At 50.5% G+C, this 15,740-nt stretch overlaps 1 protein-coding gene across 1 annotated transcript in view; it reads left to right on the forward strand.

Annotated features, from left to right (window-relative positions):
* The window catches only part of ADAMTS2 (ADAM metallopeptidase with thrombospondin type 1 motif 2), a 248,750-nt gene that overhangs the window by 140,215 nt on the left and 92,795 nt on the right, over positions 1-15,740 (forward strand). The window contains exon 4 of the mRNA XM_055539330.1: positions 6,050-6,252. Coding sequence (XP_055395305.1) covers positions 6,050-6,252 — 203 coding nt within the window. The remainder of the gene's footprint in view (positions 1-6,049; positions 6,253-15,740) is intronic.

A 15,740-nucleotide genomic window follows, 5' to 3' on the forward strand; every position in this document is an offset into this window, starting at 1 on the left:
TTCTTTTTTTCCATTTTTTCTTGAGGTTTATTCAAGTTTTCTACTTGAGCTGACAATTAGAATATATGTTCTCTATTTAGTCTAGGCTTACTAGAACTGTGTTTTTAATTTCTTGTGTTTAGGGTTTGAGAGGAGAAGGCAGTGGACCCCATTCCAGTACTGTTGCCTGGCAAATCCCATGGGTGGAGGAGCCTGGTAGGCTGCAGTCCATGGGGTCTCGAAGAGTCGGACACGACTGAGCGACTTCACTTTCACTTTTCACTTTCATGCTTTGGAGAAGGAAGTGGCAACCCACTCCAGTGTTCTTGCCTGGAGAATCCCAGGGACGGGGGAGCCTGGTGGGCTGCCGTCTATGGGGTCGCACAGAGTCGGACACGACTGAAGTGACTTAGCAGCAGCAGCAGCAGCAGCAGCAGCAGCAGGGTTTGAGGGCCTTCCTTCTTGTTTTCTTTGATTTTGCTCTATGATAGCAGCTGTGGGCATGATTTTTGAGTTTCCCTTTTGTCTTAATGTAAGTGAAATTTGGAACTTGTGCTTGAACAGCACACATTCTCTGGTTGTTGAGCTTAAACATTAGGTTGTTTTAGTAATTCACATGTTCTATAGTAATTCAGGGCTTCCCTGGTGGATTAGTGGTAAAGAATCTGCTTGCAATACAGGAGACAAGAGATGCGAGTTTGACTCCTGGGTTGGGAAGATCCCCTAGAGGAGGGCATGACAACCCACTTCAGTATTCTTGTCAGGAAAATCCCATGGATAGCCTGGCAGGCTACAGTCGATGGGGTCACAAAGAGCCAGATGTGACTGAGCACGCACAGTAATTCCAATCCTGCCTAATGTTTCACCTAATTCATCTGGTGTTTTCTGGAGTAAATATATTACAATGCACATAGAACTGTGGCTTTGACTATTTCTCCTGTACCAGATTGAAGCTCTGTTAGGTCAATGAAATTTCATATCTTTTACATCTGTTCAATAAATTGTTGATCGGTTTGTCCCTTTAATGTCAGATTATATTTTATCTCATAAATATCATTATGCCTGGTTCTGTTTTGTTGGCAATTACATGGTAACTCTCTCTTTGCCTCATTTGTTTTCACTTCTCCTGGGTAATTTTCTTTCAGTTATACCTTGTGTAAGTAATTTACGGCAGAATCTTGTGCCAGCTCATGCTCCTATGCCGGTCGCCTTACTGTTGCTCTTGCTGCCCGCTCCCCCATCCCAAGCCTGGGCTTCCTGGCCCTGCTGTGCCTGCCCTCCTTCTGCCCAGCTCCCAGAGGCACCCCTCCCCCACCCACCCACTGCTGGGTCTGTGCTTCTTCCCACTGTGTCTCTACGGTGGCTCCTGCCCCTCCCAGCCCTGCTGTGTGGTACTTGGGTACCTGTGTGTATCTGTGGGGTACCAAGGCATACAAGACACTTGGCCCCTGTCTTCCGAGGGGGCCTCCTTCAAGTGGAGTGGACAGGTAATGCCCAAGCAAGTTCATAAATGAGATTCAAGCTGCAAACAGTGGTACATTCCATGAAGGAGGAAAACAGGATGCTGTCACGGAGACACTGGGGGAAGAGAGAGCCTATTTTAATTTAGGATGAAACAAGGCCAGTCCCCCTGAGGAGGGGACATTTCAGCTGACACCCGGAGGATGAGAGGGGGTAGGTCCAGTGAGGAATGAGGGGAAGATCATTTCCTAGAGAAGGGACAGCAGTCTTCCCCATCACTGGGCAGTGGCTTCTCAAGGCTCCATGCCCCTCCTCCCTTGTAGATGTGTCCTTGGGGGAGGCACATGGGGACCACGTCCAGTGCAGGAGGCAGAGGCCTGTGAGCTCTGTTCCCTGTGGACCTTTTGGGGGCTCCTGCTGGACCTGATAGGAAGGCTAAATCTGGGCAGGAGCAGCAGCTGCAGAAAGGGCATCCCAGGAGAGACGAGTGCAGCGAAGGGCCAGGCATGGGGTTTGCACAGGGACAGCCAGCATCCAGGCCCCTTGAGCCCACACCTGCTGCATGGCGCTCCCATGGCGTTTATAGACCCAGGTCCCTGGGATTGCTCTTCTCTGCACTAAACACGCTCGCTTGTTTCTCCCAATTTCGGTTTCCCCACACCACCTCTTGCTGCTGGTGAGATACACAGGCCACTCCGGGGCTCATCAACAACTTTGGATGCTGTGGCTTGGGCTGGGACCCGGCCCCTCCTCTGTGGTGCGACTTGTCTGCATGGCTTTATCTTCCTGAGGCTCCTTGATGCTAAACTGAGACAGTAATGAGGATGGGGAGGAGCCTCCTACTTGCTGAGGGTTGGATGGCTGGATCGTAGTGGACGTTTGTCACTCTGAAGGGCTGTGCACACGCCCCAGCACACCAGGCTGCAGGGGCAGCGGGAGCCGGGCAGGGTCCTGTGATCCTGGCACTGTGCGTGAGCTTGGCTGCTGTGACCTGCTTATTCCCCTGGAGCGCAGGCATTTGAGGGTTTCCTGGATGCAATTCTGCGTCCCCTTCTTCTATCCTGTCCACAGACTGCTATTGATTCTTTGAGGGATTTTGTCTGCCCTCCTGTAGAGATGCTCAAATGAGGGACAGCTCTTGGAGGCTTCCTGTTGAATCATCCTTTGCCCGAGACATGAGCTCACTAGAAGGGTGCCCCTAGCACAGGGAATGCCAGCAACTAAAAGCCCGTGGTTGCCCATTGAAAAGACAGGGTCCTGCCGCAGACACCTCCACTCAGGGGAGCCTCAGCCTGCTGGTGTCCAGCCTGCTCCTGTCTGTTGTGGATCGGCCCCGCAAAGGAACTGGTGACTTCTCCCCGTGTGGGAGGCTGTGCGCAGAGGTGGCTGTGTCAGGAGCCGGGACAGATTGTCCTCCGTCCTCGGCAGGAGATGGGCAGTGCGGATTGCTCAGTGTCCAGGCCTGGCTGGAAATGAGGGGTCAGGCACAGGGCTGGGTAAGCGCTCGGTCACTGAGGCTTGGCCACTTACGAGCATGCAGGAGCTGCCGGAGGAGGCAGGAGGGGGACTGAGAGGAGCTGGGGCCTGTAGACCGGACAGGCAGCCTGTGCAGGCAGACAGGCCCTGAGGCTGGGCGTGGTTGCAAGTAACCAAGAACAGCCCACTGAGCACCTGAGCAGGACTCTCAACCTGAGGGGCAGGCCTGCTAGGAGCCGGCACCAGGGCACAGCTGGGATCTCCGCATGGCCTAGCCTGTAGGGTTGCGCCCACTGTGGGGAAACTGGGAGACGTCCAAGAATGAGAAAGTGGAGCGTCAGCCTGGCTGCTGGATCCCGTCAGCGCTCACGTGGCCCTGGGTCTGGGGGCCCTGGGTCTGGGGCCGACTCCCTGTGCCCTGCTAGGGCTGAGCAGGGCTGGGGCTCCCAGGGACCGACTGCAGGGCGGGGCTGCCACCTTCGAATTGCTTGGGGGGCCCTGTTTGCTTCCCTTCATCTGCCCTTTCCTTTGGATTCAAGCACAGCTCTACAGGGGCTGGGTCTTGGGGGTGGTTCTAGAACATAATGTCCAAGTCACCCTCCAATGTTATCATGATTGAGATAATAATGATAAGAACAATTATGCTTGTGGTGAAATTAATGTTTCTAGTGCATTCTTAGGAAACATTGCTGTCTTTATGGACCTGTAACATACAGTTTAGTTAAAACAGAGTTTGCTGAACAGAAACAACTATAAGATGTACCCCAGCCAGCATGTCCTGATGGTAGCCCTGAGCCCTCCTCAGAGAATGTCAGGCCAAGTCCCTGCACAGTGGCTTCATGGTTCAGGGTCTGGGGCCCACGCTGAAGCCTGCAGAGGTTAGGTGGGCAGAGAGGACAGCGGGCCAGGAGGGCTGGGGACCCAGACCTCTGTGCCGTGTCCCATGCATGGCCATTACTCCACAGCATGAACCCCCCTCTCCCCTCTACAGTGGCTCTGTTTCCTAATTTCTTAGACAAGCTGGCTATTCTAGATTTTTAACATGAAATCTTGAAATTTGAAATACTGTTGACCAAATGCGGTATTTAAAAACACACACAGCCCTAACAGGCACCCCCATGGTCTGGTTTTGCCCAGGGACCACCTGTCAGTGAACCCTGGCTTGACAGGGGCAGAGGGTAAGCTCCAGCCTCTTCCCCAGGAAGAGTTCTTTTTTAATGAAAATTATCATCTTTCTGCTTCCCAAGGTGGTTCTGAAGGTGAACTGTCCCTGCTTGTTGAAAATGCAAAGAAATAAATGTGTAAAAATAGAGCAGCCATTCCTCACCACCCCCCATCAGGTTTAAGTAGCCGATGTCTCCCTGGGGAGCAGCAAGGATGGCCCTGAATCATCTCCAGACAGCCCAGCAGAAGGACTAGCTCTGCACAGGCGCCGGCCCTGGAGCGGCCCTTGGCCGTGCCTGCCGTGTGTGTGGAGTGTGTGGAGTGTGCGCGCGCGCGTGTGTGGAGTGTGTGTGCGTGTGTGTGTGTGTGTGCCTGTGCATATGAGGGGACACAGGGGACTACAGGGCTGTGGCAGGGACACAAGGGCCCCAGGAGGTACAGGAATGCCGTAGACCCTCAGGCCAGCCGTACCTTATTCCTCTTCTCTGTGAAGCGCTTCCCCTTCCACTGCTCCTTCGCCTCCACTTCTTGGTCTGTCAGCGACCAGGTGGCAGGTTTGTGCCCCAAAGCTAACAGACAGCAGGTGTAAAGAAGAGAGCTTCTGCCTGGCTGCAGGGGCTCTGTCCTCCCGTCTGTAAAGTGGAGTCAGTAATATGCCCATCAAAGAGGCCTGTTGTCAGCCTGGATAAGGACACATAAGCAGAGGGCCCGCTGGGGGAGCAGGACCTTGGTGACAGGCTGCCTTGCTGTACCTCCAGAGGAAGCAGGAGACAAGAGCCTAGGGCACGAGTGAGAATTGTTCTGGAAGACTCTCTGGCGATGTCATGATAACCTGATGTCCTAGGTCCTTCCCAGGGCAAGAGTTTCTGAGACACACCTGCTTCTCCCCTCACCAGGAACGCCGAGGATAGGGGGACCCTGGGGTCAGGGGCCTGGAGCGGACACAGAGATCCATGCAGGGGTGTGAGGGGCTTCCAGGGACGTTGGCACTGGTTCTTACTGGGCAGTGTGGTCTGTGGCTGCCAGCAATGCTGAAGGTCAGCCCAGCCAACTCAGCTGCAGCCCTGAGAGGTAGGGGCAGCGGCTCTGGTCCGTGGGGGGCTCCAGGCCCAGTGGGAACGCAGAAGGAATGGAGACGTGCTGCAGCTCTGCAGAAGATGCAGTGACACCCTGGGGTCCTGGCCTGATGGGATGCAGCCCCCGGCCCCTCAGCGCGGCCCCAGGCCCCGGACGGGCTGCCCAGCTCTGAGCCACGTGTTAGTTTGTGGGGGCTGGAGTGAGCCCTGGCCAGCAGACTGTGGACTAGTTGCCATGTGAGGGCTCATCCTGGGCTCTGCATCATTATCAGGAAGCCTCTCGTCTCCTCAGCACCTGGCACCAGGGGCAGGCACAGGTCTGGGCAGGGGAAGGGTGCTCACGGGCTGGTCCCAGCCCAGGAGGGAGTGGGTGGACTAGGCTGAGAGAGGAGGGACTTTGCTTCAACCAGGGACTGAGCCAAAAGCCCCAGAGGGGAGCTGTCTGGGAAGACTCTGTGAAACACGTGCCACCTGGGCTGGGCCTCAGTTTCCCCGGTTATAAATGGGCTGGTAACACCTGGGGGACCAGCCCTATGGCACTGGGTGAGTATGTGAATGGGTGACAAGAGCTGGCTCTGTCCACCAGGCTCCCTCCTCTCTGTTCATCACTGGGTGCCAGGCCCAGCCTCTGGGATGGCCGAGCTGTGGGTTTCCGTGCTCCTGGGTCTGAGCTGACTTGCCCATCACAACTGCGCTGTCTGAACCTCAGTTTGCTCTTCCGTGAAATGGGGACAGAAGTGCCCTGGGTCACAGTGCTCTGATGATGGCAGGCTGGTGGCCACACTGGCATCTTGCAGGGGCCGAGTTGCATCTGAGTGGGGTTTTTTTCTGGCTGCAGTGGCCTTGTTGAGCCTGGACTGCTGCTACAGGCTGTGTCCTCTCTCTCCTTCCAGGGATCTCCCCAGACAGCCTGGACAGCCTCAGCCGTGCTCTGGGTGTTCTGGAGGAGCGAGTCAACAGCTCCAGGCGGAGGGCACGCAGGCATGCTGCTGACGACGACTACAACATCGAGGTCCTGCTGGGGGTGGACGACTCTGTGGTCCAGTTCCATGGGAAGGAGCATGTGCAGAAGTACCTGCTCACCCTCATGAACATCGTGAGTGGGGGTACGGTGGCGGGGGAGGGCTCTGGAGTGGGGCTGGGAGGCTGGGGGCGTGGGTGGGCCAGGGCACCTTTGCTTGCCACAGCTTCCTGATGGAGCTGGGCATGAGTGAAATGGTCACAGGGAGGCTCTGGGTCTACAGGTGAGAAGCGGTGACCCTCCTATCAACCTTGTTTAGCCTGACTTTTCTCATCTGCAAATGTTGGTGGGGATTCTGACTTGGCAAAGCCATTTATATGCTAAGGCCATTTTCTAGACACTCATCATTTGTGTACTAGTTTTCTTAATTTTTCATAATACCTACATTGTGTAGGCTATGTGTTTTCCTATAAATCAATTGATTTTTTAAAAGCTTAAAATTATTTACAAAAGCAGCCTCAGTTCAGTTCAGTTCAATTCAGTCGCTCAGTCATGTCCGACTCTTTGCCACCCCATGAATCGCAGCATGCCAGGCCCCCCTGTCCATCACCAACTCCCAGACTTCACCCAGACTCACGTCCATCGAGTCAGTGATGCCATCAGGCCATCTCATCCTCTGTCGTCCCCTTCTCCTCCTGCCCCCAATCCCTCCCAGCATCAGAGTCTTTTCCAATGAGTCAGCTCTTCACATGAGGTGGCCAAAGTAGTGGAGTTTCAGCTTTAGCATCATTCCTTCCAAAGAAATCCCAGGGCTGATCTCCTTTAGATTGGACTGGTTGGATCTCCTTGCAGCCCAGGGGACTCTCAAGAGTCTTCTCCAACACCACAGTTCGAAAGCATCAATTCTTGGGTGCTCAGCCTTCTTCATAGTTCAACTATCACGTCCATACATGACCACAGGAAAAACCATAGCCTTGACTAGACGGACCTTTGTTGGCAAAGTAATGTCTCTGCTTTTGAATAGGCTATCTAGGTTGGTCATAACTTTCCTTCTAAGGGGTAAGCGTCTTTTAATTTCATGGCTGCAGTCACCATCTGCAGTGATTTTGGAGCCCAGAAAAATAAAGTCTGACACTGTTTCCACTGTTTCCCCATCTATTTCCCATAAAGTGATGGGACCAGATGCCATGATATTCATTTTCTGAATGTTGAGCTTTAAGCCAACTTTTTCACTCTCCACTTTCACTTTCATCAAGAGGCTTTTGAGTTCCTCTTCACTTTCTGCCATAAGGGTGGTGTCATCTGCATATCTGAGGTTATTGATATTTCTCCCAGCAATCTTGATTCCAGCTTGTGTCTCTTCCAGTCCAGCGTTTCTCCTGATGTACTCTGCATATAAGTTAAATAAACAGGGTGACAATATACAGCCTTGATGTACTCCTTTTCCTATTTGGAACCAGTCTGTTCTTCCATGTCCAGTTCTAACTGTTGCTTCATGACCTGCATACAGATATCTCAAGAGGCAGGTCAGGTGGTCTGGTATTCCCATCTCTTTCAGAATTTTCCACAGTTTGTTGTGATCCACACGGTCAAAGGCTTTGGCATAGTCAATAAAGCAGAAATAGATGTTTTTCTGGAACTCTCTTGCTTTTTCCATGATCCAGTGGATGTTGGCAATTTGATCTCTGGTTCCTCTGCCTTTTCTAAAGCCAGCTTGAACATCAGGAAGTTCACGGTTCACATATTGCTGAAGCCTGGCTTGGAGAATTTTGAGCATTACTTTACTAGTGTGTGAGATGAGTGCAGTTGTGCGGTAGTTTGAGCATTCTTTGGCATTGCCTTTCTTTGGGATTGGAATGAAAACTGACCTTTTCCAGTCCTGTGGCCACTGCTGAGTTTTCAAATTTGCTGGCATATTGAGTGTGGTACTTTCACAGCATCATATTTCAGGATTTGAAATAGCTCATCAGGAATTCCATCACCTCCACTAGCTTTGTTCGTAGTGATGCTTTCTAAGGCCCACTTGACTTCACATTCCAGGATGTCTGGCTCTAGGTCACTGATCACACCATCATGATTATCTGGGTCGTGAAGATCTTTTTTGTACAGTTCTTCTATGTATTCTTGCCACCTCTTCTTAATATCTTCTGCTTCTGTTAGGTCCATACCATTTCTGTCCTTTATCGAGCCCATCTTTGCATGAAATGTTCCCTTGGTATCTCTAATTTTCTTGAAGAGCTCTCTAGTCTCTCCTATTCTGTTGTTTTCTTCTGTTTCTTTGCATTGATTGCTGAAGAAGGCTTTCTTATCTCTTCTTGCTATTCTTTGGAACTCTGCATTCAGATGCTTATATCTTTCCTTTTCTCCTTTGCTTTTTGCTTCTCTTCTTTTCACAGCTATTTGTAAGGCCTCCCCAGACAGCCATTTTTCTTTTTTGCATTTCTTGTCCATGAGGATGGTCTTTATCCCTGTCTCCTGTACAATGTCATGAACCTCATTCCATAGTTCATCAGGCACTCTATCTATCAGATCTAGTCCCTTAAATCTATTTCTCACTTCCACTGTATAATCATAAGGGATTTGATTTAGGTCATACCTGAATGGTCTAGTGGTTTTGCCTACTTTCTTCAATTTAAGTCTGAATTTGGCAATACGGAGTTCGTGATCTGAGCCACAGTCAGCTCCTGGTCTTGTTTTTGCTGACTGTATAGAGCTTCTCCATCTTTGGCTGCAAAGAATATAATCAATCTGATTTCGGTATTGACCATCTGGTGATGTCCGTGTATAGAGTCTTCTCTTGTGTTGTTGGAAGAGGGCGTTTGTTATGACCAGTGCATTTTCTTGGCAAAACTCTATTAGTCTTTGCCCTGCTTCATTCCGTCTTCCAAGGCCAAATTTGCCTGTTACTCCAGGTGTTTCTTGACTTCCTACTTTTGCATTCCAGTCCCCTATAATGAAAAGGACATCTCTTTTGAGTGTTAGTTCTAAAAGGTCTTGTAGGTCTTTATAGAACCGTTCAACTTCAGCTTCTTCAGTGTTACTGGTTGGGGCATAGACTTGGATTACTGTGATATTGAATGGTTTGCCTTGGAAATGAACAGAGATCATTCTATCATTTTTGAGATTGCATCCAAGTACTGCATTTTGGACTCTTTTGTTGACCATGATGGCTACTCCATTTCTTCTGAGGGATTCCTGCCTGCAGTAGTAGATATAATGGTCATCTGAGTTAAATTCACCCATTCCAAAAGCAGCCTCACTTTATTCTAAACTGAAAGTCCCTTGGTCCTGTCCGACTCTTTGCAACCCCATGGACTATATAGTCCATGGAATTCTCCCAGCCAGAATACTGGAGTGGGTAGCTGTTCCCTTCTCCAGGGGATCTTCCCAGCCCAGGGATCCAGCCTAGAGATCAAAGCCAGGTCTCCCACATTGCAGGCAGATTCTTTACCAGCTGAGCCACCAGGGAAGCCAAAGAATACTGGAGTGGGTAGCCTATCCCTTCTCCAGCAGATCTTCCCAACCCAGGAATCACTGGGGGCTCCTGCATTGGAGGTGGATTCTTTACCAGCTGAGCTACCAGGGAAGCCCAGTTTATCGTAAAGGTGTTGGAGAAGATTCTTGAGAGTCCCTTGGACTGCAAGGAGATCCAACCAGTCCATTCTGAAGGAGATCAGCCCTGGAATTTCTTTGGAGGGAATGATGCTGAAGCTGAAACTCCAGTACTTTGGCCACCTCATGCGAAGAGTTGACTCATTGGAAAAGACTCTGATGCTGGGAGGGATTGGGGGCAGGAGGAGAAGGGGACAACAGAGGATGAGATGGCTGGATGGCATCACTGACTCGATGGACGTGTGTCTGAGTGAACTCCGGGAGTTGGTGATGGACAGGGAGGCCTGGCGTGCTGCGATTCACGGGGTCGCAAAGAGTCGGACACGACTGAGCGACTGAACTGAACTGAACTGAATCTAAAACTAAAATGCAAGGTGATAAGGGGATAACAGAGGATGAAATGGTTGGATGGCATCACCGACTCATGGGACCTGAATTTGAGAAAACTCGGGGAGATGGTAAAGGTCGGGGAAGCCTGGCATGCCACAGTCCATGGAGTCGCAGAGTCGGACACGACTGAGTCACTGAACAACAGTTTCAGCTCCAGCTGGACAGCTCTGCTTTCTGCTCTGCAGAAAGGAGATTAGCGTGTGTCAGAGAGGAGGACAGAGAATAACACCCATCCGAGCTTTCTGCTTGAGGCAGTCAGAAGAAATAAAGACTGAAGAGAGTATCGGTGTCTCCCTATGAGGCCGGGCTCCTTAACTGAGCCACTGTGTGCCACCCACGCCCCCTGTGGCATCACTGCGCACCTGCCCCACCGCTCTCCTGACAGGTCACGCCATCCCGCCTCCCTGCATGCTGGCCCTCCCACCCCAGAAGGGGCAGAATTCTGACCTTGCAGAGAGTGCAGCCCTGCCTGCCCATCCTGCCCCTCACGGCCTGGCGCCTCCGCTGAGCCTTGCTGGGAGAATAGCAGGGGGCCTGTGTCCGTGGGAGGAGTGGGTTTGCAGGGGGCTGGAGGCAACCCGGGAAGCCCTGGCAATGGGGAGTCCTAAAGCAGAAGGGCTGTGTGCCCCAGCCTGTCCGCTCTGCTCTGCTTCCTGGGCCACAATGAGCCCCTGGGGACTCAGCTGGCCCTTGGGCAAGACCCTGCTCCCAGAGCCCCAGTGAAGAGATAGGTCAGGAGCAAGAGGGAAGAGATGAGTGAGCTGGTCATGGGACCGGGAGGCCCCTGCCTGCCTACCTGCCTCTCTTCCTCTCCACCTGCCTTAAGTTGCTGACTCTGGAATGCAGCCACCTTATCTGCAAAGCGGGCTGACATCTGTTATATTTGCAGATATTATTTTACTTTGGAGAGTGTTGTCACACTTAATCTCACTTACCTTTGTAAATTACCTTTAATATAATAATAATAATAATACCATGATGGCTACAAATATGGAGCTGTTTTTTTAAAACTATCGAATTTGTTACAATATTGCTTCTGTTGTTTATGTTCTGGGTTTTTGGCTGAGAGGCATGTGGGATCTTAGTTCCCCCACCAGGGATTGAACCTGCCCACCCCCCTGCATTGGAAGGGAGAGTTGTAACTATTTGACTGCCAGGAAAGTCCCAAATATTGAGATCTTAATATGTGATTCTGTGTGGCAGGCTTGTACTAGTCACTTATCATGCATATCTTTGGAAATCTTCACACTAACTCTATAAAATTGGTAGAATATAAAATCTTGTCTGCCTTCAAAATATATGTTTTTCCTCAAGCATTATACCGCTCTCCAACTCAGTGGCCAAAAGGACTGGGGTGGAATTAGAGTCCTGAATCCTGGTAAAGGAAAACTACTCGTTTCCTCTACTCATACCAACACTCTTGACACTAACGACCAGAATTAGCATAGACCCCAGAAGGTAAGAGTTCAGTCGCACGAGACAGCCCCGCTTTAAACGCTCATCTCAAGCCCCAGAAGTATAAGATGTCAGCTGTACTTGACCAACCAACCACCAGCTCCTCAGGTTCAATAATTTTCGAGAGTAGTTCCCCACTCAGGGAATCACTTTACTTACTATCACCAGTTATTATAAAGCACACAGCTGAGGAAAACTGAGGAACAGCCAAAGGGAGGAGTGCATGGGGGAGGTGCATGGAGCTTCCGTGGCCCCTCTGGATGCACGTCCCTGCCAGCACCTTGATGTTCACCAGCCGAGAAGCACTCCAAACTCCATTGTTTAGAATTTAATGGAGATTTTGTTTTGTAGGCGTGATTGGTGGGAATCACTGGCCATGGATGGTGGTGGTAGTTTAGCCGCTAAGTCATGTCTGACTCTTGAGATCCCATGGACCGTAGCCCGCCAGAAGTCTCTGTCCATGGGATTTCCCAGGCAAGAATACTGGAATGGGTTGCCATTCTGTTCTTCAGGGCGTCTTTTCTTCCCAACCCAGAGATCAAAGCTGGGTCTCCTGCATCGCAGGAAGATTCTTTACTGACTGAGCCACCAGGAAAGCCCATGGGTGATTGAACTCAGTCTCCAGCTCTTCTCTCTTCCCTGAAAGTTGGGGATGGGGCTGAAAGTTCCAGCTCTAATCATACAGCTGGTTCCTCAGGCTACCAGCCCGAACTCTGAACAATCTAAGGGCCCACCAAGAGTATCTTCATTAACATGAGCTCAGGTAAGGTTGAAAGGGGCTCATTATAAATAGCATAAGGTGCTCCTCTCACCCCTATCATTCAGGAATTACAAGGATTTTAGAAGGTTTGTGCCAGGAATGCGGGGCAGAGTCCAGATATATGTTTCTTATTATTTGTATCTGGATTACTCTTGGCTGTACTACTACCAGCTATGTCTCTGAGAATGGGCTTCAATCTTCTAAGCCTTGGTTTTCTCATCTTTAAAATGGGCAGTCATTTTTATCTTGAATTGTCAATGAGGATTAAATTAAATAAATGAAGATGAACTTGCTTTTCAGTCTCTAAATAAATGTGGGTTTTATTGTGATGGTGGCGATATTTATTAATAGTTTAGCGATAGCAGGTTTAGAGGTATTCTTATCAAGTCCGACAAGGACCCTGCAGGAGTGTCTTCCTGAGGCTTGTGGACCAGTTCTGCCTTTCACCTGGGGTGGGAGCCCCCGCTGCCGCACACACCTTGTGCCCACGAAGTGCTGGGAGGAAGTCTAGAACTTGGTCTTGGTTTCACCAGTTAACTTCACTTTATTCATTTACACCCCCATGATCCAACTGAACCTCGATTTTGGGTAAAGGAATGGTTTGGTTAGTTTCTTGAAAAGCATGAGAAGTATAAAAATTCTGCTGTTGAGACAAATTTTTTTATAACAGAAAAGGGATTGTAGGAGATGAATCGGAGGAGCCGGGAAAGAGTAACTGGGCTGTGTCTTGTTTCCCTGCTTGTATCCAGCAGGTGGTGCTTGTCCCAGGCTCAGGGGTTGGTCCTGCAGAGGCAGAGGGCCTGGCGGACTCTCCTGGGCTCAGGGAGACACTGCGGCGGGAGGTGTCTGAGCCTCCACGCTGAGCTCCCACTCTAAGGGTGCAGGGTGTTCGCAGGAGATGAGGCACCCTGCTTGGGTCCTGTGTTGCATTAAGCATACTCACCTTATTGTGCAGCCAGGCATCACTACCACCCATCTCCAGAACTCTCTTCATCTTGCAGATCTGCCCCTCTGTACCTGCTAAGCAATAATTCCCCAGTGCCCCCTCTCTCCAGTCCTTGGGAGGCACCATTCCACTTCCTGCCTGCTGTGCCCTGCCTCTGAACTTGACCAGTAGTGCCATGGGCAGCCGTGGGAGTGGGGGCCTTTAGACCCTGTAGGTGCTGGCCCACCGAATCTGCAGCCAGAGCGCCACGGGCCCCACAAGGCCTGGCCAGGGTAGGTCTCCCCCTTCCTGTAGGTGCACAGCCCATCAGGAGGCTCCCCAGCACTTGGAGCCAGAGTGGTGCTGTGGAGGACAGGAGGCTGGCCCAGGGTGAAAATGGCCAGGACCAGGGCAGAAGTGTTCCCAGCTCCCCAGGCTTGGGGCTGGCCCTGGGCGGACACCTGTTCCCTGAGGAAGGTCATAGAGGCTCTGGGAGGAGGGTCTGGCGGGGGTCTGGTGGCAAGAACCTGGGAACTGTGGGCTCCGAGGAGCAACAAGGCCGAGCGGGGCCACGTGTCACTGTGGCTCAGCCCCTGCAGCGCTAAGCCACCTTGGGGTCCCTCATCACTCAGTTACTCTGCTTGCAGGACTCCCTCTGGGGTCTCTTTGTGGCAGAGCTGGGGCTGGGACATGGGTCCTGCTGTAATGCAGACATTCCAGGTTCATCAAGTACTCACGTGCTCCCCTCCCTTCCAGTTCCCAGCCTCCCTCGCACCGCACTTGGGGTTGTGGGGCTAGTTTTATCTGACGGCCTGTGCGGAAACGACAGAGGTTGCCCCTTGGCTAAGGCAGCTGAGAGCTGCTGTGTCCCTTCCCTCCCTCTCTTTCTGCCACAGGGACCTTGGAAGCCACACATCCCAGTAGCTGCAGCTACAGAATGGGGCTGCATAAAGCCTTGATGTGTGCAGGAGAACGCACCCCAGCCTTTACCCTATTAAGCTACTGAGATGTGGTAGATTCTCTCTTAACTGCAGCAAGCCTCTTCTATCATAATCCACACAGCTCCTGTCCATACAGTATGAACAACCAGTGTTTATTGGGTGTCAGCTCTATGTCAGAAGTGAAATAGGGCCAATGTGGGAAGCAAGGGGCCCAGGTAAGAGGGGAAACTGGAACCAAGGAAGAGTCAGTAGAGGGAGTTGAATGTGACTATAAGGGCAGTAGGAAATTTTGAAAGTTTCACTTCCTTCCAAATTAATGGGCAAGACATTTTATGCCCTTTTTTTTTGGTAGGAAAATGGGAATGAATCCATCCCTCTTTAAATTTCAGAATCTCTGGAGTGTGAGGAGGGTTGGAAATATTTGCTGAGCACTTCAAGCGAACCACTTGGATTTAGAAAGGGTCTCATTGTGTTCAGAACCCTCTCACCAACCCATTCAAGCACCTCTTGTGAGTTCTAGTTTCCTTCTTTTCCTCCTCAAATCTAGAAAAGTAACATTTTTTGTTTATTAAAATATGCTGTTTAACATGTCTGATATACTATTTATGATGGAAAATTAGAATACATTCCTATAAGTTGTGAGTGTTTTCTCCTACCAATTATTGCCTAGTACCTCATTTTATTGGTACCTCATTTTATTATATTAAAAAGCAGAGATGTTACTTTGCCAACAAAGGTCTGTCTAGTCAAAGCTATGGTTTTTCCAGCAGTCATGTATGGATGTGAGAGTTGGACTGTAAAGAAAGCTGAGCACCAAAGAATTGATGCTTTTGAACTGTGGTGTTGGAGAAGACTCTTGAGAGTCCCTTGGACTGCAAGGAGATCCGACCAGTCCATTCTAAAGGAAATCAGTCCTGAATATTCATTGGAAGGACTGATGCTGAAGCTGAAGCTCCAGTACTTTGGCCACCTGATGCGAAGAGTTGACTCACTGGAAAAGACCCTGATGCTGGGAAAGATTGAGGGCAGGAGGAGAAGGGGACGACAGAGGATGAGACGGTTGAATGGCATCACTGACTTGATGGATGTGAGTTTGAGCAAGCTCCAGGAGTTGGTGATGGACAGGGAAGCCTGTCATGGTGCAGTCCATGGGGTTGCAAAGAGTCGGGCACAGCTAAGTGACTGAACTGCACCGAACCTCATTCTAGTGATGACATAACATTGCTCCTTGTGAATATAGCATATGTTTTGTATGATCGATTATTTATATTGCTCATGTAGCAGGATTTATTTCCCTTTTAGATATCAGTTCAGCCACTAATAGTAATGAATGTTGTAGCTGAATCTATTGCTTATCCTTCACGATTTCCTTAAACTAAGTTCCTAGAAGTGCAAGCCCTGGTCAGCACGTGTGTGCATTTTAAAGCTTTCTATGTCAGAATATTCTGTTATGGTTTCAGCTATTCACGTCCCATCGAGTAAATGCCCATCTCTTCACCTGCTCACACCACCAGATCTTTTTCAGCTGTGGCAATTTGAT

Source organism: Bubalus kerabau, chromosome 1 (assembly GCF_029407905.1).
Source record: "Bubalus kerabau isolate K-KA32 ecotype Philippines breed swamp buffalo chromosome 1, PCC_UOA_SB_1v2, whole genome shotgun sequence".
In the NCBI taxonomy this organism is placed as follows: Eukaryota; Metazoa; Chordata; class Mammalia; order Artiodactyla; family Bovidae; genus Bubalus; species Bubalus kerabau.